The sequence below is a fragment of the Osmerus mordax genome, chromosome 10 (assembly GCF_038355195.1).
Source record: "Osmerus mordax isolate fOsmMor3 chromosome 10, fOsmMor3.pri, whole genome shotgun sequence".
NCBI lineage: Eukaryota > Metazoa > Chordata > Actinopteri > Osmeriformes > Osmeridae > Osmerus > Osmerus mordax.
The window spans coordinates 11653967-11677345 of NC_090059.1; the positions used below are offsets into that span (position 1 = coordinate 11653967).

At 46.0% G+C, this 23379-nt stretch overlaps 1 protein-coding gene across 1 annotated transcript; it reads right to left on the bottom strand.

Moving 5' to 3' along the window:
• Window positions 1–1326: 1326 nt before the first annotated feature.
• On the bottom strand, window positions 1327–15138 carry shisa8b (shisa family member 8b). Its single transcript, XM_067245209.1, has 4 exons — window positions 14513–15138; window positions 8765–8889; window positions 3629–3742; window positions 1327–1859 (listed from the first exon to the last, which is right to left on the bottom strand). The coding sequence occupies exons 1-4, from the start codon at window positions 15136–15138 to the stop codon at window positions 1327–1329; spliced, it is 1398 nt and encodes a 465-aa protein (XP_067101310.1).
• Between the last annotated feature and the right edge of the window lie 8241 nt (window positions 15139–23379).

Below are 23379 nucleotides of genomic sequence, written 5' to 3' on the forward strand. Positions count from 1 at the left end.
TGTTGTTTAATTGTAACTTGTTTAACTACATGCTCTTATGGTTCTTCCCTTTGGCACTTACTTTGGTTGTTCACAATGTGTGCTTCATGTTTTGGCTACTCGCGATGTTTTGTGGCTATCTTGTTGTTATGATCAGTGACCTATGCACTTTGTAAAGCTCTCTCTTGGAAGTCGCTTTGGATAAAAGCGTCTGCTAAATGAATAAATGTAAATGTAAATGTAAATGAGATAGATGACCCCTGCAATTGCTGCAGAATATACAGTCTATTTCTACTGTCCAGGCATCAGACGTAAATGTAGAATAACTGTAAAGCTGCAGGGTTGATGTCACAGATTCCCCTTTAACTGACAGCCTGAAGGGATTTTACACATGACCACACATGCATGCACACACACTCACACAACCACACACACTTATAGTCATGACCCTGAAAGTCCAGCAGAAACAATCCAGATCTGTGGTGACTCCTGTCTCTTCTCCCCCAGGAAATTACACGTGTTGTATAGCGTACGTTTTTGTGTGTATTCATTTCTATGTCTCCCTCTTCCTCTTCATTTCCTCTTTATTTCTCCCTCTCTCTTTCTCTCACTTCCTCTCTCCATATTCCCTTGTCTGCATCTCTCTGAGTCGAGCGTTGAGGCCAGGGCTGATAGGAGCTGACAAGATGATGGTATTGTCCCCGTCCAGTTAATGCGGCCCCAAGGTGCTCCACCCCAGTGAACTGCTTGGACGGCTAGAAAACACTACAATCCAACAGACCAGAAAACAGATGGAGGTGAGGGAGTGAAGGGGGAGGAGGAGTATATTTGTGGAATTGGATGTAGGGAGTGGGAGCTGAACTTGTATGGCAGACAGGAAAGGCAGAACATGTGAAGTCATCAAAAATAGAGAGATCCTTTGAGCCACAAGAAGAGAAGAGCTGAGAGAGGAAGGAGGAAAATGAAGGGAAGGTGACCAACGATTATGTTGAGCTTAGAAAGTCTTCTCTGGAGAATGACATGCTCATGTCTCCTTCCATATCCATGTGCTGTCAGGCTGAAAGGATTTTAGTTCATCAGTCATGAGTAGTGCTGTGTCTCTGTCTTGTAGTTACTCTATACTCCTGTGTCGTTTATCTGACAGATCTAGAATGTTTTCTTTTTACTTTTGTGGTTCCCTTATTACAGTTATTTGACCCCCCCTTGTAGTTTTCCATAAACCTCTTTAGCTAGTTTTAACTTGTTTTCTAGTTTTTTTCGCTATTTTCTTTCTTCTGTTCCCTAGTTTCCAATGTCTCTCTTCCTTCTGTCACTCTCTAGTGGGACCATGGTGCTCTGAACCTCTCCTCAGACAGTCACCTCAGTCTTGCTGTTGGTGTATGACTTGTGTCTGGTGTGGTGGTAGTAGGAAGAGTGTTGGTCAGGGGGCAGAGGTTCAGGGTGCCCTCTGTAGGCTTGGGGCTGGTTGTACAGCTCTTGCAGTGCCTCTATGCTCTGCTGCCTCCGGACCGAGTAGGTTGGGTGCCGGCGTCCCGTGGACGAGTGCACAGGATGGGAGGACTGCCTGCGGACATATCGCCCACTCGTATCCAAGGGTTTGAAGGCCGAACTGGCCAACAGGGGGTGGGTGGTGGTCTTGGTGAGGCGAGAGCGCTCCAGGTGGTTGGGGGGGATGGAGATGGAAAGAGGGGCATGGAAGTCATGGGAGCCCAGGGATGCGTGCCGCTGGTGGCCCTGGTGGCCCTGGTCAACTTGGTGTAGGTAGGACTTGTCTTTCTGGTGCAGGGATGCATGATGGAAGGCCGGGGCTGCCGCAGGCTGGTATTGAGAGAAGTCCATCAGCGGGTAGCTTTTATAGTAACCTCTGGAGGCTGTGTCCGCTGTAGGAAAGACAAAGGAGGATGGCGTTGGGGGAATGGGGGGACACACACAACCGAGGAGAGAGACAGAGAGAAAGGGAAAAACACAGAAGTTATGTGAATACCCAATAAGTACCCATTGATTGCATCTAGACCATTTAAGCACTTTGGGCCAAGTGGAAGTCGATAGTGTTTTCTCTTTTACCCCTCTGAGAGCCATTTCCCCTGGGTCATGGCCTGCTGGCCCCCTGATTTATACAGACACACATAGAGCTGCCTAGATTGTATGTGTGTGTGCTTATATTTGTCAGTACAAGTTAGTGTGTGGGGTGATTTGAGGTTAGGTTGAGTTTGAGTTTGAGGGATGATTTAAGTGAGTCTTTTATGTTTGTTCATAGGATGATTTCAGAGTATGTAAGTTAATGAGTTTTAAATGTTTATCTTGCAGTCTCGTCAGTTACCCCTGGTTGACTGACCAAGGTTGAGGCCAGGCTGGAGTATGTGTTCTGCTAATGATCATTAGGGTCAGGACACATGTTTCCATTGAGAAGGGTTGTATAAATAGGAAGGTCTGGTTCCAGTGTGTCACACAGCATCAGCTCAGGTCTCAGGGGAGAGGTCAGTGCCTCTAGCAGCACTGAGCAGTGTGTGTGTGTGTTCTCTCATGTAGTATCTGTCTTTGCCCTCTATGAATAGACATCATTAGAGTCCTGTAACGTCTGTCTCTCAGTCTGTCTGAGTCATACCTCTGTGAACCAGGAGGAAGAGGGACGAACTGGCACTCTCCCTTTCTAGGAAGCTCATTCGCTGTGTGTGTCTGACCCTTCTCAGAGGTTAAAGACCTTAGTGCACAGTTGTTCACAACATTTTCATGGATGAATGTTTGAATTGAATCAGACGAATGTTAACATTTTGGGGAAAAATTGGGTAAGTGTAAATCTATGAGATAGAGCCTCGTCATGTTTTTGAGGTAGGTAGGCTACGGGTCAACTCTCAATTCTTTGAGACAAAGCCTCAAAGTCTTTGGTGATGAGTTAAGCTTTCTTCCCATTTGGCAACAGCTTTCTGTCTTCTGTTTGTTAGTCTTAAAAACATTTGCATTGCTCAAGGGACTTGCATTATTCAAGAGATTATCATCTAAAAGTCTTAGTCAAGTCTGTTGATAAGTCAGATTCTTCTCTGATGTATGGCTGTGTGCATGTGTGCATTTTGATGTATCTTAACATGAAGCACACCAGATGACAGCGACAGTGTGTAATATAATCAGTTGTTCAATTTGACATAACAATGTGAATATCTCTCCTTAATAAGGATCAGGAATTGGAAACAATCTTGTAACTGTTAAATCTACAGTGTTTACTCTAAAGGGCCTACCAATCAGGCTCATGAAGAGTGGTAATAGTAATCAAGCCAATGAAATGATGGATTATTTTAGATGAATTAGCATAAGCTGCCTTCAAACATGTTGACAGTGATATGTGATTAGTATATCTGACAGGCTGCATGATCTCAATAGCAGTTGGCAAGGACATGGTCTTGGTGGCCCTGTGTGTGTGTGTGTGCATGTGCGTATGTGTCTGTGTAGTAACAGCCCTGAGACTGCAGCTCTGTCAGAATGGTCTGGTTCATTCATTACGCCTCCATGCCAGGAGGTGAATCTTCTTACAAGACCACAGCTGGGAACCTAGAGCCTGTTTTAAAGGTTACTGTGTCAGACTGAATTAGAATCAACACTTACTGCTGTGTGGCAGCATCTAACAGTGTCTAATATGTGTGTGTGTTCTACTTACCCACAGCCTTGAGGGAGGTGTACTTGTTGAGTGCCAGACCACTGAGATTGCTGTGGGGGTGAGGCAGACCTGGGCCAAACTGAGACAAACCTGCATTGTTCAGCTGGTAGTGTTCTGTGGAGTGACAGAAATTGATAAAAAGAGGGAAAGAGAAAGTGAAAGAAAGAAAAGAGAAACAGAGAGAAAGAAAATACACAGGTATGGAAAGAGAGAAAAATATGGAGAGAATGAGAGTCACAGACTGAGATAAGAACACAGCTATCTTTCCACAACCTTTTCACAATCAACAACAATCTACACAGTTGAATGCTAATCACCTCCACCACCTAATGCCACACCTCTCAACTTGACTTGCCTTGACTGACTTTGTGTCAGGTTAAGAGCTGGGGTGAGGGGCTAGGAAGGAGTGGTGGTGAGGGTGAGTACCAGGGGCAGCAGAAGGGTAGGGGCAAGGGCCAAGGACGAGGGTGTAGGTACGTGTAGGGTTAGGCCTGTGCCAGGGCGAGTTGGAGGCCTCTGTCAGTGACCTCCTGTCATCTGGCGCTAATGAGGCATCACTGATAAACAATGGAACAAACACAGCCTCTAATTGCATCAATGAGGTCTGCTGATGCACCCATCACTGCAGTCTGTCAGTCAGTCAGGCCCCACAGGCACAGATGAGAAGTAGGACACTTACACACACACACACACGCACGCACCCACACACACACATACTTTAGAACATATGCAAACACACATACACACTCAGAAACACACTGTTTGATTGATTACACTTTGCCATGTGTATTCCATTCCCCAAGGCGTGATATGTGTGTGTGCACTGGGTGTAAGGGGTTTGAATAGTGACATGACCATGTAGAGAGCAGCATCAGCTTCAAACAGACCGCTGTCTGGAGGCGCGGCTGGGACTGGCAGTTCTGACACACACAAACACACACACACACATACACAAACACACACACACATACATACATGCACAGCCAGTCTCAGAGATGACTAAATACTGAAATCACAAGACAAATAACAAAAGAGAGAAAGATCAGGAGAGAGAGATGAAGAAAGAGAGAAAGGTGCAGAAGGGAAGAATGTATGGAGAAAAAGAGAAGAAGAAATGAAAAAGAGCTCTAAAGAGAGCCAAGGGTTTGAGAAAAGGATGGTTCAAAGAAAGGATATGAATGAATGCAGTACTGAGTTTGTCTAAGATTTTAGGAAATTGTGCGGTAAGTAGAGAGGAGAAATGTCAAGATGTCATTAAACTACTTTGAGCCTCTACCTTCATATCTCACACACACACACACACATACATACACACACTATGCGTGTGTAGCATCTTGGTGTAGTGTAAGCTGATTAGCTGTGGAGATGGCTCCCATGTTCCTAGGCTGTGGATTAACACGTGTGGACATACAGAACTCTGCTAATCCAACCACTGACCTCCCAGCATGTGGCAAATGTGGAATTATAAATGGGTGTGTAGATTAGAAAATCCACTCTCTAAATACACGTTCCTTCATCATCATCATCATCATCATCATCATCATCATCATCATCATCATCATCATCATCATCATCATCATCATCATCATCATATCTTCCTCTGCCTCACGATTATTGTTACACTCCTTATCTCTCTCTTCCCTCTACTCCTCCTCTTCTACTCCTCCATCCTCCCTTCATCTCCTCCTTCCTCCTTCCATTCATTTTCTATCTACCCATCGTCGTTCTCCTGACCCTTCCCATCTCCCCTTGTCTAAAAGGAGGTCTGCTGCGTGGGCAGAAACTCGCTGGGAGCAGGCTTTGTTCAGCTTTAAGTTACTGTGCAAATAAGGCTTTCTTTCTGGAAGAGAGAGAGAGAGAAAGAGACAGAAAGAGAGAGAGCAGGAGAGAGACAGAGAGAGAGAGAGAGAGAGAGAGAGAGAGAGAGAGAGAGGGGGAGAGAGGCAGAGAGAGAGAGAGAGAGAGAGAGAGTATACCTTTTCTCCCTTGCATGGTGATTTCTTAAAATCTTAGGGACCAACCTAAGGAGGCACAAGAGGCCAATACATATATGTGAATACATTATGTAACAAATTCTGTGTGTCTGGAGCCAGTGCAGGACTGGGACTAGGGTGGCTGAGGAACCTCTAGAATGATGTAGCTGGCACTGGGACTTGGACAATGGCTGGGGCTGGGACTAGCTGTCTGTGTGTGTGTGTGTGTGTCAGGATGTTGTATGAGTTGGCATGGGTGTGTTCGTTACACATTCAACCATAGAGCCACCTGCTCCCTATGTCTCTCTATAAGCTTTTGTGCTTGTTCATATCCGTGAAGTTCTAAGAGACCATCGAGACCAGCAAGCACGTGTAGGCTTTGTGTGTGTATGCTGTGTACACAGTGTGTGTCTGTTTGTGTAACGGCGTGTGCATGTCTGTGTGTGTGAGAGAGAGAGACTGAGTGTGCTGGCGTAATGGTACATAAAAAGAGTCTTAGGGCCTCGGGGAGTGTGATAAAGAGGATAGTGCGTAGCAGGACGTCTGATGTTTGGTAAAATGAGAAAGGGAAAAAGGGGCCATTACTCTGCTAGTCCATGCATCAGACACACGAATACACCCCCCTGTACTACTGAAACCTCACTTGGTAAGTCCTGGTGAGAAAGTAGTTTACATTCAGATCAAATGGAAGACTTAATTTGGAAAAGAGGGGAGGGGGGCGGCTAGCTCATGCTGAGATGGCTGGTTTACAAGAATAGCTGGTGTCAGTTTGGGTCCTGAGGGTATAAGTAAGGATAGGGAGGTAGGAGAAAAAAGGAGGGAAATGTTCAAAAGAAAGAGAATGTTCATGTCAAAAACCCAAGGATAACAGGGAGTACAGATAGCTTTCAAGCCACTTCATACTATCATCTTAGTCAGTTCAGATGTATTTGCTGCAAATATAAGCTACTAATATAAGCTGCTCTCCTTTATTTAATTCCTCCATCCATCTCTATCTGTCTCTATCTCAAACCTCCTAACCTTGGACTACACAATCCAATACTGTCCAATGCTGGGTACAGTTGGGTTTAACGCCTCTCTGCTACGTAGCTAAGCTAGTCCTGTTGGCTCAACAATTTTCTCAGGAGCCACTCGGAAGTGACTGAAGAGATGAAGAGGTGAAGTGGGTATAATACCCAGGCTTTGGCTTAGCAGGCTGACACAGTCCCATGGAGCAGAAGAGACCTTGGGTGTGAATCCTGTCAGTCATACTTTCACCCACCTAATATGAAAATAACCCTTCATGAGGCTAGACAGAATTTCTTGAGCCAGATTGAGGAAAGGAATCCAGTAAACTGGTGTTGTGACATACATCCTGGACGTGTCAGTGCGTGTGTTGTACATCATCAGGATTGACCAGGGTGTTCTTTCATCGTGGCCTGCCAGTGATCAGCTTCAGAGTCTCAATGACGCGCTGTCATTGGCCAGCTGTGGCAGCATGGCAGTGGGAGGTACGAGTGGACACATGGTTCAGAAACCCAGGAGCCAAGCTCCAGTCTCTCATAGCAGAGTTATAGGGTGAAGGAGACAGGGAGGGAAGGGGTGGTGGAGAGAGAGATGGGGAGTAAAAGGGAAAACATTTGAGGTAAATTTGAGGCAGAGACAGAGAGAGAGACATGTGGTGGGGAGTGGTTTATGAGTTTGGCAGAGTCTACAGCTATCACCGTGAGTACATTCGTGACGACCAAATCCTCTAGGCGATAGCGACGTACTGTGCCACCGTGTGTGAGGGATGGTGTGTGGGTTTGTGTGTGAGGGATGGTGTGTGTATGCAGGCCTGTTCTAAATAGGCAGCTGGAAGGGTGAGGGAAGTGGTAGGTCTCTCAGATCAAACGCTCCCCTTTACCACACACACACACACACACACACACACACACACACCATGAACAGATCACAGAGCTTTGGTGGATCTGGATGTATGGAACTAGTTCACTCCCCCTGTGAATGTAATTAGCATGGTGATTACTGTTGCTTTTGTCATGGATGTGCATGTGCATCACGTTCTACTTACTGATCATTACCACCCCTGCCCCTCCTCCTCTATAGTTCTATATTCTCATCACACAGTCAGACCGCACATACTTCTCTCACCATAGTTGATTCTATCCTAGAACCAGCCTCAAATTGAGTACACACAGTCTCACCTACACGCACAAAGCTGCTACACAAACATGTAAACGGCATGCATACTGTGCATACAGTGTGTATGCTCGGTTGCACCTAACAACATGGGATGGTGGACAATGACAATCCATCTTAGATACTACTAATACTTTTGCCTTGAGCTGTTCAGGTTCTTACACAACCACACTTTTGTGTGTGCTGAAAGTCACAGTATTGGAAGTACCAAGATTCTGGAGACGGTCTGTTGACGCATGCACTCTACTGTTACCCAGCACTCTGCTGTGTGTGGAAGGACCCTGGTCTGGTTAGCTGAAGTGATAAAAAAGAGACTGGCTGCTGCAGAAAGTTACTAAACAGAGGAGAGAGGAAACCCCATGTTTTGCAAGGAGGGAGAAATAGATAGATAGAGATTTAGAGAGGGAGGGAAGGGGCAGAAAAAGAGAGGGGGGGGGGCGAGAATGAGAGAGTGAAAGAAGGAGTGATAGAGACAGAAAGGGGGAGAGAGAAAGACAGAGAGAGGAAGCAAGACAGATAGACAGAAAGAGAGAGAGAGTGAAAGATAGAAAGAGAGAGAGACAAAGAGAGAGAGAGAAGGAGAGAGAAAGAGAGAGAGAAGGCCTCTGGGAAAAACAAATGCAGTGACAGAGAGTTTGGGCTGTTTTTGTTTTTCCACAGAGGAACAAAGAGAAGCCTTCCACTTCCTCTTTCTGTCTGCTTTGATGAGTTTGGTTGAGTATGTGTGTGTGTGTGTGTGAGAGTGTGTGTGGGGGGGAGGTATCTGAGCCATAGTTTCTTTTTCTGTGTCTTATTATTATATTGATATCTAAATGTGTGTGAGAGAGAGACAGAGAGAAAGAGACAGCAAGAAAGAGAAATAGAGAGAGACAGACCAAGAGAGAGAGAAAGAGAGACAGACCAAGAGAGAGAGAGAGACAGACCAAGGGAGAGTCAGTGAGCAGCTAAACACATCACTGTTTTGTTTGTGTGTGTGTGTACTTACCACTGCGGCTGCGTAGCATCCTGGCAGAGCTCCCGTTGGCCCCTGCTCCTATGGGGGGGCTGGAGACAGTGCTGTCCACGGAACTCACCTCCCCCCCGGGCTGCTTCAGAAGCTCTGTCAGGGTTCTGCGTGGAGAAAAGCATCCATCTGTCATCTGTCATGTAGCACAACAGCATCGGCTAGCGACATTTAATAAATGTGCATTTTAGTTCGACAAATCAGCACCACACTGGACAGAGCAGCATTATCTATGCTTGCTGCGTTGTGTCTCAGTCTATTGTGATACTGTACACTGTCCTACATTTCCTCTCACTTGATCAACAATCCATTCCACGTTTCCAGCAGCAAGCACGTTCATCACTTTGTATAAACACATTTCCTCTCTCAGTTTGCTGAATTGACAGTGTTGACAGTTCTCTGCCCTTTGATCAATAATTCAAACAGTGGTGCTAAGTAAGCTCTGTGTAAATCCCTGCTCGCTTGTGCAGTGGCTGCCGAGAACTTTTCCCTTCCTGAGGGACTGGGACCACACTGAGGGTCTGCCAAAGGGAGAATCACTCTTGTGCCAGAGCTTCCAAATTCTGTTCCCTTAGCTAATGCTCTGCCGGGATTTCTGTGATGTTTGTACATGTATGCAAGTGTGTCATGGTGATCAGATCGATGCCCAGGGGCCCAACGTTACCGGTACAGAGCTACCTCTGTGGAGATGTTGGTTGTGTGTGTGTCCATGTGTGTGTGTGTGTGTGTTGGTGTCTGAGGAAGACATGATAATCTGGTTGTTTTTTGTGTATTGTCTTGTCTCCAGGGATTCCTCACACATAATCACTTTCAGTGTGTGTGTTTGTATGTGTGTGTGTGTGTGTTTGTACATTTGAAAGTAGATTGTAGAAATACATTTCTAGTATGAGTGTTCTTCATGTGATGTTAGCCCGGCTGTGTGCTCTCTTAACCCCTGAATCACAATATGTGTCTGAGAGTTACAAGCTGTCCTCGTCTCATTTTCATTGCCATCTCAGTCCTTGAATCTGTCTCTTTCTTTCTCTCTCTTCCTGAAACCTACTTATTCCCATTTCTTTTCTCTGACTCACTGGTTGAGACTTGCCTTGAGCTCCTCTCCTCTTTCGAATACTTTCTACAAACTACAGCATCATACTTTCTCCTGGTCTGGTTGTTGACCAGATGAAGAGAATCCTTCTAGGTATGAAAGACAGATTAAGGTGATTGTGGTCTGTCAGATTCTGGGATGGTCTTTACTTTAACAATACTATTCAGTTTAAGGAATCCCTGATAATCAGCTTGTGATTTTGACATAAAGGGAATGCCAGAGTATCCTCCTCATCCACATGACACTGTCCTTTTGGAGGTCAAAACAAAGTCAGATGATCTACTGTATTTCTGTCTCTTCATACGCTGTAATAAAGTATCTATTTCTACATGTACATCATTATCTAACTGGCCCAACAGTCTCCATCCCCAGCCTCTTATGTAAGTCCATCATCCGAGGTTTGTAATATCATGGCTAATGCTTAGTGGTGGTGCAGAGTTATCCATTCATTACACAGACTGTGAGATGGGCGCCGGCTAATGCCCTGTAACAACCAATTAGCTGGCCTCTATCAGGAGCCCATATATCTAATCAGCTGCTCTCAGAATGAGTCTTCATCACTGCTGAGAAGCTGGATCCACTTCTCAGCTTTACCCTCATCCCGATGATAAACCAGGCATACATGCATGTACTAACAGGCAGACAGGCAGACAGACAGATAGGCACACAGGTGTACAGGTAGAATTGCAAACAACAGAGAGACAGGCAGGAAGACAGGCAGCCATATGAATAAGGTGATAATGTTCAGTGGATGCGTGTGCCAACTCTGACCGCTCTGCAAAACAGTGGTTGACCTATCTGTCCTTCTCTTGCCCTCATTGCTTACTGTTGTAACCCGGCTGGACAGATCAATCTATCAATCTGAATCCATCTCTCTGCCTCTGTTTCTATCTCTCTCTCTCTCTTTCTCTCTCTCTCTTCTCCCTCTCTCCCCCCCTCCTTCTTCCCCAAATCTATTGGGGGTGTGGCTGAAACTGGTTCAGAGTAAATCTGTCAGGCTGGATGAGGGTGGCAGAGCAGTGATTTACACATCTTCAAATCTGCTCACACATACACACAATGATGTTCCCATTCAGATAAGAACAGAAGCAGAAACGCTCGTCATTGAAGCCTGGCTGCTGTTCCATTTGACCGTATCTACGGCAACATGACATCATCAGAGGAGTCCAAACTCCTTACCCACACCTTGGCAAATGTTTCCTCCCACTTGTTAGATGAGCCTGTGTCTCAATGAATGTGTGTGTGACTGACACACACACACACAGCAGAGCATGGGAGGGGTGACTGGGCAGCTGGGGTGTGTGTGTTTGTGTGTGTGTGTGTGGGTGGGGTGCATGGTGTATGCAGGGAATGGGGTGCATTAGAGAAGGTTTGGGGCACGGGGACAGAGAATGTCACTTATAATTCTGCATAAAGGATTCCGAATGGAGTAGGTGGGATACATTGGATAATCCCAAACTCACACACACAAGCTGGCACGCGCATACACACACATATACATGCACACAAAGTGTAGTGATGAAATCTTTGGGGTCAGATGAGTTGGGTTTGTCTGAACGAGAGAAGAATGAGGAGTGACAGATGCTGAAGGTAACCTGGAATTGGGGGATGAAGGGATGGAGGAACGGAGGGGGGAGAGGGGGCCCGGGGTCCCTACCTTTCCCCCCTCAGGGCTTTTCTCAAACAAAACATGCATTTCATGTGTCTTTGACTGTGACTCACGCATATTTAAAGCTGTTCTGATTCGTCACACACGTCACACACAAGTCACACAGTCTCCTCTCTCTCTCTCTCTCTCTCTCTCTCTCTCTCTCTCTCTCTCTCTCTCTCTCTCTCTCTCTCTCTCTCTCTCTCTCTCTCCTCATCCCTCCATCTCTCTTTAATATGGAACAAGTTATGAAAGTCACATTGAACCAGAGCAGGGTGAGGCGTAGCTCATCAAAGGAGGGATGGGAGGATGCAGAGATGGAGAAATGGAAAGGTAATCCTCTCTGTTGAGTTCTGTGATCCATATGCATGTCCCCGTTGTCATCTCCATATGTAGCTGTGTCTTATCTCAGCTGTAGGGCATTGTGGTATAAGGAATGTCAAGTCCTATGTCCGAACATTACATAACATCTAAAAATGCCCTGGGCCTGATTCAGTTCCATACACTCACACGCAAATACACAAACACGCTGACTAACATTCTTGACACACATAATAGCTCATATTCTATAACGTGCAACAGAGAGAGCTTCTCTCACTAGCCCGTATACACGTATACATGTACACTCACACACACGCATCCAACACATTAGTGGACAACATCTCCAGACCACTTCCATGTCAGTTCTCCCCCCTGGTGTAAAGTGGATAAAGTACACCATGCTATCTGTGCCTTGAGCCAGTGTCCTCTGAATGTTGTGATCTGAGGCTCTCACAACCTAAATGTCACCCTCCTCATTCTGGTTGTTAATTGAACTATAAATCAGTACATGTGAGCTCCCTGGCTTTGTTCATGAAGGTCATTGTTGTTTGTTTGCGTTCTTCATGCAAAGTCTCCACTTGATGCCTTCCATTAAGTCTGACGTGAATAACCTGAGGCTGGGCAGAGTGGCGCAATCCGGCCCTTTGTGAGACCGGTTAGCGCTGAGTGCAAAAGGGCTGAACCAACTGCGGTGATTATTTCGGGGGGAGGTAGGAACGTACACCTGCCTTAGTACGGTGGGGATGAGAGGAAAGGACAGGATAGGAGAGCACAGGAGAGGAGAAGGTTGGAGAGGATAAGAAAGAAGGGAGGAGAGAAGATGAGACGAGAAAAGGAGAGGAGAGATCAGGAAAGAGGACATAGGAGAGGACAGGAGAAAATACACATGTCAATTTGAACATATTTATTAAGCCATGTTGTGTATTTCTACCAGATGACAGGAAGGATGTCCCAACAGTGTGACTGGACGGAGCAGCCAGAGAAATGATCGTTCCAGTCAAAACATTTACTTTCTGCCAGTTGCAGTAATCCACATTGATTTGTCTGGTAAGAAGGGTTAATCTAAGAGTGTTTATGTGATTTAGAGAGTTGTTAACCTCCCAAGATTAGTAATACTGGGAATACTTCCCCAAGTGTGAGACAGTTTCCCACCCTGACAGCTGCTGATTGATCCTTGCAGGAATAATGGGGGGCCGTACTAAAGCAGTTCTTTAATGCATCACCAGGATTCCTGACATACTGGGAAATTATGCCTAACTCTGCTGCATGCTGATCTTTAAGGTAATTTTTCCACATTTGCATTTTTTTCCCCACATTTTGCATTGATATATTTTCCACCTCTCAAGATTGGTTGACAGTTGATGCTAAAGCACTCCAGGTTGGTCGAACGTACGTGGATATAATAGTGAATGATATCTGCACGATGTGCCTGCTAACAAACGAGGACCTTAGCGTGAGACGGATGGAACTGAAGCACATAGAATGAAGGTATATTTAAAGAGACAGAGAGAGAGGAAGAGAGAAATATTTCACAAAGAGAGAGAAACAAAGACAAGTAAAACCTTTTCCTCCCTCCAGTTCTGCTTTAGAACAGCAGACCGCAAAGACCCTGAGGCACTGGAAGAAAGAAAGGAGGAGAGACCGGAGGAAAGAAATGGCCATACAAAGAGAGGGATGAGAGGGAGAACAGACAGGTTGATGGGAACCATGAATGCGTGGGGGGATTTGAACCCATGCCGTGTGGCTGTTTGTAGTAATGATGCCCTGAGGGAGAGACTGAACTCTGGGCTGGATATTTAACCTGACGATCAGAGGGGAGCAAAGGAGTGAAGGAGATGGGAGCTCAATGAGGAGTCACATTCAATAAGATGAGAGTTGGTGTTTTTGGTGGGTTCTGTAATAAAAGCTATTTCATTGTACTATGCCTACAGGGAATGCACTTCATTTATTTATTCAGAGATCATGTGTAACTCTCCCTCTGACTTCTCAACCTGCACCCTTTCTCTTTTTCATCTTTCACCCTCTCCTGAGCCTGATAAACAGAAAGATATGTGAGTTTATAGTTAATTTGCTCTCGCAGATGGGTCTGTCCACCCTTCCATTTAAACAAATTTCCCTCCGATCAAAATCTGGTCGGGCCAATCGCAACCGTTTGATGTGGGGAAGGTTTAGTGTGATGACGGGACAGAGTAGCACCCTTTAAGGTATTTCTTAAAACAACCATGAGGAGGTTTAGTTGATCTGATTGGTTGTATCCATCAAATTCTCTCCAATTGCATCGAGAGGCATTACGTTTGCATCTTGAACAGCAAATTACCCCGCAGTTTCATTCTGCATTCAATATGAAGGTGAAGAGAAATGCAGTTATGTGTATGTATAAAGTTATCAGGCACACGCTGACTAAGTTTGTAAGATTGCGATGACATTCTGATCATATCAGTGTAGTCCGCGATGCTTGATATTCCCAGAACACGTACACACACACCCACACAAACACACCCTCCCACACACACACACACACCCTCCCACACACACACACCCACCCCCACACACACACCGTCCCACACACACACATCCTCCCACACACACCCACCCCTCCTCCCACACACACACCCTCCCACACACACACTCCACGTGTGTGTGTCCTCCTCTGCCCCCTGTCTCTCCTGCTCACCTGGAGTTGCTGGGGTCGTTCTGCCCTGCTCCTCTTCCTCCCCCTCTGCTCTTCTCCAGGCCCAGCTTGGTGAAGATCCCCACCAGCACCATGATGGCCACCACCCCACAGATGATGTACACGATCATGTGGGTGCGGTCCCGTTCTTGGTCGCCCTGGCCCTCAGGGGCGGTTGCCACGGGCTTGCCGGTGTTGGCCCAAATGGGCGTGTCATAGTTGGAGCAGATGGTCTGGTCCAGGCGTTGCTGGCGGAACTGGCAGCAGAATCGGTAGAAGCAGGTTCCACAGCAATGCAGGAACACGCCGGCGTTACAGTTGAACGGAGGGTCCCATTGGCCCATTACATCGTAGTAACCCTGACAACGAGTTCCAGAGGTCAGAACTACATCCTCGTCATCTGCATCGCCACTGCTAGGCGTTGACAGACCTGTTTCCAGGGAAGCCTGTGTCGTGACCTCCTCGTCAGAGAATGAGGCCGTCTGATTGGCTGTCAATGTGTTCAGGTCAGAGGTCGGGCTATCTGTTGCCGTGGTGGCATCTTGGTCCTGTGCAAGGCTGGGCCAGGTTAGGAAGAGGAGGAGGAGGGTGAGGAAGGAGTGGGAGCTGATCGACTGGCTGCTCCTCATTACCGTGGCTGGAGGCTGGAAAGTGTGTGGGGGGGATGGGGGGAGGGGGGGGGGTCATACAAAAAGAAAGCCCTATGTGTAAGTCCATGGGAGTACAGTATACCTCACACAGAAGGCATTACTTTGGTGCAGTCTGCAACTGTCCATCACATTCCTCAGCTGCTGTTCTGAAACAATCTGTCCATCTTCACTACACTATCAGAAATGGGGGTTAGATGGCTGAGCGGTTAGGGAGTCGGGTTATTAATCAGAAGGTTGTTGGTTCGATTCCCAGCCGTGCCAAATGACGTTGTGTCCTTGGGAAAGGCACTTCACCCTACTTGCCTCGGGGGAATGTCCCTGTACTTACTGTAAGTCGCTCTGGATAAGAGCGTCTGCTAAATGACTAAATGTAAATGTAAATGCATTATTGTATAAGTATATGTACAACTGTAAAACAGGGTTTTTAATTAGAGGCAACCCAACATTTGTGTTTAGAGATATTGTATTGTTCTTTCCGTGTCTCAACTGGAAAAGTGGAAGCGCATTGATCCTAAAATGTCAAACTCAATCAATCATATGTACTGTACTTCATTGATCAATTCCAGAAAACATCACACAGAGGAGATATGTTAAACTGTTCAAAATCCTGTAAATCTAATCACTGGGTTTTTACATCGATCTAAAAAAAACAAAATCCAGGATAGGCAGCAATAGTTCATGTTATCTAATCACTTTTGGAACAAACACAAAAACTCTTCTTACCTTGACCCCTTGAAAACCTTTCCTGTGAAAAACTTTATACTGCAGTCCAGTAAGGTAGATACATCCACAAACTTTACACTGTATCTTCCCTCCAAGTTTCCCTCCAAGGGTTTGGTGTTATCCTGTTCCTCCCCATCATCCAGTGACTTCGACAATTTTATCCTAAAATGTAACCAGAAAACACTTCTTGTTCTTCTCTCTCCTTTTTTCTCTTAACTTCCCTCCTTCCTTTCTCTCCCTGAGCTAGTGTGTGTGTGTGTGTTTGTTAGTGTGTATTCAGCCTGTATTGGCAGGTGTTGGTACAGACCCGTCCAGTGGTGCTGTAATCCCAGTGGAGCGCTGATGAGCAAGTGTGTGTGTGTGTAAGATTGGGTCTGCATGTGTGTGTGTGTGTGTGTGTTTGAAGTTGAATACGCTTGGCTGAGAGCTTTGTGAAACGCAACAGTTCAGGAGCCAAATGAAATCCCCTCTACTCCTCCCCTCTCACCACACGCCGCGCGACATCCACAGAGAGAGAGAGAGAGAGAGAGAGAGAGAGAGAGAGAGAGAGAGAGAAAAAAAAGGAAAAAAAAAAGGAGAGGGAGGGGGAAGCTGCTCATATCCAGCTGCTGCTCACATCGTCCCGAGAGAGAGAGCAATGGAGGGAAAGACAAGGGGTGTGCAAGTGATGTTTCTTCCACAGTGTGTGTGTGTCTGTGTGTGTCGGTTTGTGTGTGGCTTTACAGTATCTCCAGTACATGTATGTTGTAATGTAACCACACGTGTGTGCTAAAGAGGACAGCTAAACATCTGTTTGTGTCACTTCTGTTGTTCCAGGCAACTACATCTCCTTGAGTTATCTCACTCAGATCCCTGCCTTCTCTTTCTTCTGCTCACTCTCACTCACTTTCTAAATTGTCCTCTCAGCCTATCCCTTGTTGTGTGTGGAAAAACGTGTGTGTGTGTGAGGACAGTATGTGTGTCTAACAGATTATGTCCAGACGTCCAACTTCAGGATTCACGCCTTTGTGTTTTCTTTGTGTGTTAATCTGCACCTGAACAGAAGACAGAGCCATACCCTCAGATTAACCCACCCTAATCCAAACCAAGCACAATCTCATTACAAACACCTGCATTCGGTAGATGGCTGTATCTTTCGGTCTTTCCCCATTTCTCTCTCCCTCTGGTTCATCTTTCTCTCTTCATCCTACTTTGCCTCTCACGTTTTCTGTTTCTCTTTTTCTGTCTCTCTCTCTGTGTCTCTCTCTCTCTCTCTCTCTCTCTCTCTCTCTCTCTCTCACAGTGATGTCAATAATGATTGTACAGTAAAATGTGTAAAATTATTTAAAATACATCATTTTTGAAGGATGAGAATGACATTCTCTAAGTAATGAACTAAAAGAGAGAAAGAGAAAGAGAGAGAGAGAGAGAGAGAGAGAGGGAGAGATACAAAGGAAAAAAGGGCAGATGTGGGGCAGGAGGGGGAGGAGGGGGAGGAGGGGGAGGAGGGGGAGGAGGGGGAGGGGACAGTATCTACAAAGGCAGCATGGGGGGGGGAGACTGAGGACTTGAGTGTAAAAGACGGAGATGTGGAATGAGAGAGAGATAGCTTGAGGAAGATAGAGAGAGGGAGGGAGAGTGGAAGAGAGAGAGAGGGAGGGAGACAGGAAGAGAGAGAGAGAGAGAGAGAGAGAGAGAGAGAGAGAGAGAGAGAGGGAGGGAGGGAGGGAGGGAGGAAGAGAGAGAGCTTGAGGAAGATGGAGCGAGGGAGAGAGGAAGAGAGACACAGGGTGGCAAAAGTAAAAGGATTATGAGTTGCAAAGATTGAGGGTAAGGGAGGAGCTTCTCAATACACATAGGTGACAGCAGTGGAGGGAACTAAATATGACCGAGTTGGGATTGAAGGAAAGAAAATTAAAATACACAGAAGAGGGTTGATGGGAGGAAGGGATATAGGAAGTCAAGTACCAGGCAGAGGACGACAGAGTCTAGGTCAGAATTAAAGACACACAGGAAGACAGATTTAGCAAGGTTCTGAGACAATGTGTGCATGGGCGTGCTTGTGTGTGTGTACTGACAGGTGTGCTGCAGGAGGTGCATGTGTGTGCTGATTTGAAACGGTTGTGTAGTTGTTGTGTGAATTCTGATTAATCCCTTGGAATGAATGTTCTGCTTGAACTAGATTTACCAAGAAGTAAAGAAGTGCCCTCCCCCACCGAGAGGACATGGTATAACAGCAAAGAGACGCCTCTTAATATTTCATCCTGTTTCGAAGTCATTGACATTAGTCTGCCAGGTTTCTGAATATTCATTTAATCTTCCCATTTTTTTCTAATGCCTTTAAAAACAAAGTGTTCATTAATATCAGCTTGATGCTTCTCTGCATGTGTTCTCTCTCTTGTCCATCTTTCCTCCTCTTTTTTCTTTTTTCACTTCTTTGTTCCCTGTCCCTTTCATGTTCCCTCCCCATCTCAATCTCTCCTTCCTTGTTCTTTCTCATTCTGTCAAAGCAAAAAATACATGTATTTCTGTCAAACGAAGAGGAGATAGAGATGGGTCCTATCTGTCTTTTCTGTACAACCAGTTTTCAGATAGGTTCAGTGTGGTCCAGAAAAGTGGAACTGAATATCAAAACCAAAGACCAAAACATTCAGATTAAAATTTAACTACACATAGTAAGATATGAAGTAGGTTCAAACATTTCTTATCATCTATACTTCAAAGGTAACTAATTAAACAACTACATTGCCGACTTGCAGAGGCATAGCATAGCTGTTTTATTTTGCATACGTGTGTGCGTGTGTGTGTGTGGGGGCTAGCTGGAGTAGGACCTGCAGCCTGATGGAGAAGAGGCTGTGATCAGATGAGCATCTCCCCTAATGAGGAGCCTCTGGGCTGGGCTTTGATGCTCTGGTGCTCTGGGGCCCCTGGAGGCCTGGCTAATCACTAAAGCTGGGGAGTTGACCTCTGACCCTTACAGAGAGGGGTGAGTAGAGGAGAGAGTGAAGAGAGATAGATGGGAAGGGGTCAGAATAAGGAAGAAAGAAGGGATGGGAAAAGGTAGGTGAAAGTAAGATGGTTAGAAGAGAGTGAAAGAACGATAGAGAGAAAGAGTGAGAGAAAAATAGAAAGAGGAGAGAAAGACAGAGAGAATGAGAGAGAGGATGGGAAAAGAGGGGTGAGAACCAGAGGGATTGAGAGAGAAAGGAGGAGATGGGGAGGGAGACACTGAAAGGGAGGTCTCCTAAAGGGCTTCCGAAAGAATTTGAACTAAAAACAGACCCAACCTTGTACGAAGATTTGAGGTTAAGGTGTGCAGGTTTAGCTGTCCAACTATACCAAGGTCATGGTCTCGGTCCTGGTTTTAATGAACTCCTGTACTCTCCAGAGGACCACACAGTAATCACACACCAGCTTCTGACATAGGTCACCTTGCCCAACAGAATTGAACACTATAGCTTCAGAATAAACATATGCAGACCTTGCCAATAAACACACACATCCAAGTGCCTACAGAGACTCTGTAGATGACAAGAATCGATCTGTTCCTCATTGTACAGTTGTAGTGAGTGGTATCTTCTGTGGGGTTCTGAGTTGGCTGCTCGTGTGTTTGAGGTAGGTTCTCTCCTTCCATTCTCTGTAGTGCAAAGCGGGTGTGTTTTGAGTTGTCAACTTGCATGTGTGTGTTTGTGTGTGTAGTTCATAGAACGGTTTATAAGCATGAAGCAATGAGATTAAATCACCCAGCTGCCACAATATGGTCAAGATGACAGGCCAACATGCACACATACACACACACATACAGAGATAAATAAGCCTGACAGAGTCAGTATGCAGTTAATAAGGCTGTTTGGAGCCTAATGTGTTCTGACTGAGACAGCACAAGCAATTTTACAGCAGTTACTGTATGGTTGCGTGCAACATAGTTGATAACTGATCTGTTTCTAGATGCTTGTCTCCATCAATCTCTCTCTCTCTCTCTCTCTCTCTCTCTCTCTCTCCATAAACTTCTGCTTAGTTTTGCCTAAATGCCAAACTGTATACTTTGGCCACCCTGTGTCTCTCTTCCTCTCTCCCTCTCTCTCTCCATCTTCCTCAAGCTCTCTCCCTCTCTCTCCCTCCCTCTCTCTCTCTCTCACTCTCTCTCTCTCTTCCTCTCTCCCTCCCTCCCTCCCTCCCTCCCCCTCTCTCTCTCTCTCTCTCTCTCTCTCCTTAAATTTCTGCTTATATATTATTAGTTTTGCCTAAATGCCAAACCGTATCTGTGGCCTCTCTCTCACTTCCCATCCTGGTTCATCATATCATGTTTTAGAGGATCAATTGTACACTATTGTGGTTCAATAAATGTTATGCAATGTTAGACAGAGACAGAACTACTATTGACCCACTTGCAACACTGAGCTCCTCTGACTACATCATGTTCCGCCCGCCACTGCATGTGACTCAGCAGGAGGAGGGAGAGAAAACAGAGAGAGGACTTGTGGAAGAGAGACTAGAAGAGAGACAGGGACAAGACCTGTGGGAGAGAGACTATAAGAGAGACAGAGAGAGGACAGCTAAGAGAGAGACTAGAAGACTGAGAGAGATGGAACGAGATAGACTGACGGTGGTGAGTCTATGATGTGGTGAATGATGACTCTGGTAGACCTCCTGCCTCTGTCCTGTCACTAGCAGGGGGGAGCAGAGAGAGAGAGAGACAGAGAGAGAGACAGAGAGAAAGAAAGAAAGAAATAAAGAGAGAGAGAGGGGGGGGCAATCTATCCCAGAAGCCATTTGACCTTGAGAAAGATTGTTCATGTGTTAATCAGGGTGAAGAGTTTCCTACACCATAGATGTTGCTTTGGTGTGTTGGTTTAAAACGGATGTTTGTCTTTCAAGTCAGCTTCTTTAGGGTCATGCTTATTCATGACATGCTAAATGATTTATGTACAGGGGAAACAATTAGAGTGTTGATTGCCCAGTCTCATTTGAAGAAGAGATGAGAGGGAAGGAGTGACAAAGAGGAAGAGAACAAAAGAAGACTGACCAGGCCTCACTGAGCGGAAGAGAGAATGGACCCTTGGTATATCTGTTGGCTCTGTTTGTGTATGTGTCAATGTGTGTGCACTCGAGTGCTGTCTTTGTGTATGTTTGTGTGTGTTTCAGACAATTTGTTCCCATTCTGTCTTTCTATATCCTTGCTACACAATGCAGTTAGTTCCTGTTAGAGAGAGAGAGAAGAATATTTGGAAGGAGAAGTAGACATGTTGGAGGTATACACTGGTGACAAGTTCTGTACAGACGGAGAGAAAAGATGAATGAAAGAGAGAGACAGAGAAAGAGAGAGCATTGGCGTGGCTAGCGCTAGCTTGTTTCACGGTCTGCGTCGACAGGCTCCTGTGAATGAAAGGAAAGAGAGAATAAAAGACAGAATACAAATTATAATTACAAAATGAAAAAACGAATCTGCAGAAAATGGAAAAATTGATGCACACATACCTCAGTTGAGTTCTTGTGCAGACTGGCCTGTCAGCTGTGACCTTTACCAAATGAAAGGAGATGCTAATATCCAGTTCATATTCCCATTTTAACTCAACAGAATGCCTCCCAGAAGTGCAGGGGCTTCCTGGCTTCCATTGTGAGTACCTGTCAGTCTGGTGAGCTGGGTTAGACCAGCCGTCTGACCACCTGCCCTGCCACCTGCCCCAATCAACCTAATACATACATATCAATCATGACACAACGGTTTTAAAACCCCTTTATTTCTGATGAGACATGGACGGATGTGATGTCCCCCATTCCAGTCGGTCTATCACCCTCCACTCCTCCACCGCCAACCCCTATCCATTCGTCAGTCCGTTCGAGTGTGTGATGACACAGACAGAGATTGGGTCAGGGCTTTTTTCTGATGGGATTGATTTGCATGAGTGCTATAGGCCACTGTGGATGTATTGGGTGTATGTTGGTATAATAGTAGTTTGTAACACACACATTCACAAATTCACACACACACACACACACACACACACACACACACACACGCACACACGCACACACACACACACACACACACACACACACACGCTGGGTAAAGGGCTGTGGTAGCCAACATGCATGAGAAACGCATGCAGAGCCACATGACTGGTGAGCAACATAAACAGAGCTCAGATCAATGGTGGGGTGGGTGGGCTTTCAGACCTGACCTTTTTCTGCTAGTGGTAGGGAGGGGGAGGACAGACAGACAGAGGGATAGAGTTGAGACATCCAGATAATTAGGAGGCTGGAGAGACAAACAGAAAGAGACAAAGAGAGACAGACAGAAAGGTAAGTCGGCAGCCAACCAGTCAGCCAGCCGGACAGCAAGCCACGCAAGCAGACATGTACGATTGAAAAGAGTTTAACTTTCAGATCAGGATCAAAATCCATTGGAAAACCTTTACTTCTGGTCAAGCTGTCAAAAACAGTCTGAAAAAGACAGTGTTACAGCAGCGACGCACATAATCCATCCATGGACTCCTGTCATCGATTGTCTGCTCTGCTCTTGTTCTCCATTCAGCCTGAGGCCTCTCAGGTAGGTGGTCAACATGCCAACCTCCTCATCGGAGCAGCCAATAGGAGCTCCTGAAGCCCAGCCAATCAACAGTCCTCCTACCTCTGTGTCACTTTCTCCGTTTTTATAGGACGGCTGTGTAGACCCAGACTGGTTTTGAGCGCATGTGTGTGTGTTTGTGTTTCAAAAGGATACCCTGTGAGATCAGACAACAGACCATTTCCTCAGAGAAAATAAAGTTGATCCCAAAACTCAACAGGGTTGTCTATGAAAAACAACAACTTTTATCCTCTTGCTCTATTCACTCTCAGTTTTCTTTCTTCCCGTCTCGTGTTTGGTCTCATCCCTCTGTTTCTGGGATGAGTTGGTGTGACATTGTTTTGTTGTTTCGCGTCAGGCCCTGTGATGATGAGAGGAGAGCTGCTTAGCTGGATGTGATGCCTGCCTAATGTGTCTGAGTCTGCCTGTCTCTCTCTGTGCTGGGGAGGCCTCACACCCCAGCAGCCTGCTTGTTTATCCTATGTGTCACAGTGTCTGTGTGTTTACTTGCACAGTCCCCGTTTCTTCTCACCCCTGTTTAACCCATCTCTCTTGAGAACCGGAAATAAAAAATCCCATCAGTCTCAATCTGAGTCGCTGTTCTCCTTCCCCTACTTTTTCCCTCTCCTCCCCAAAACGGTCTCTCTCTCCTTCCTTCTCACCCCTTCTCAAAAACCTCAATCTAAAAATACTAAAGTAGGCTTTTGTCTCAGTGGGTTTGATGTCCCAGGACTAATCAGAGTAACAGGCGTGGTGGAGATCTCCCAGCATGGGGCTGCACATGGAGGCTGGCAGTAGAGTTGGCTTAGTCAGTGTGGACAGGAGACACACAGACGGGATCTGGAGTTTTTGGATCACTGGAGGAGACACACCAACACACACACACACACACACACACACACACACACACACACACACACACACACACACACACACACACACTCAAACAC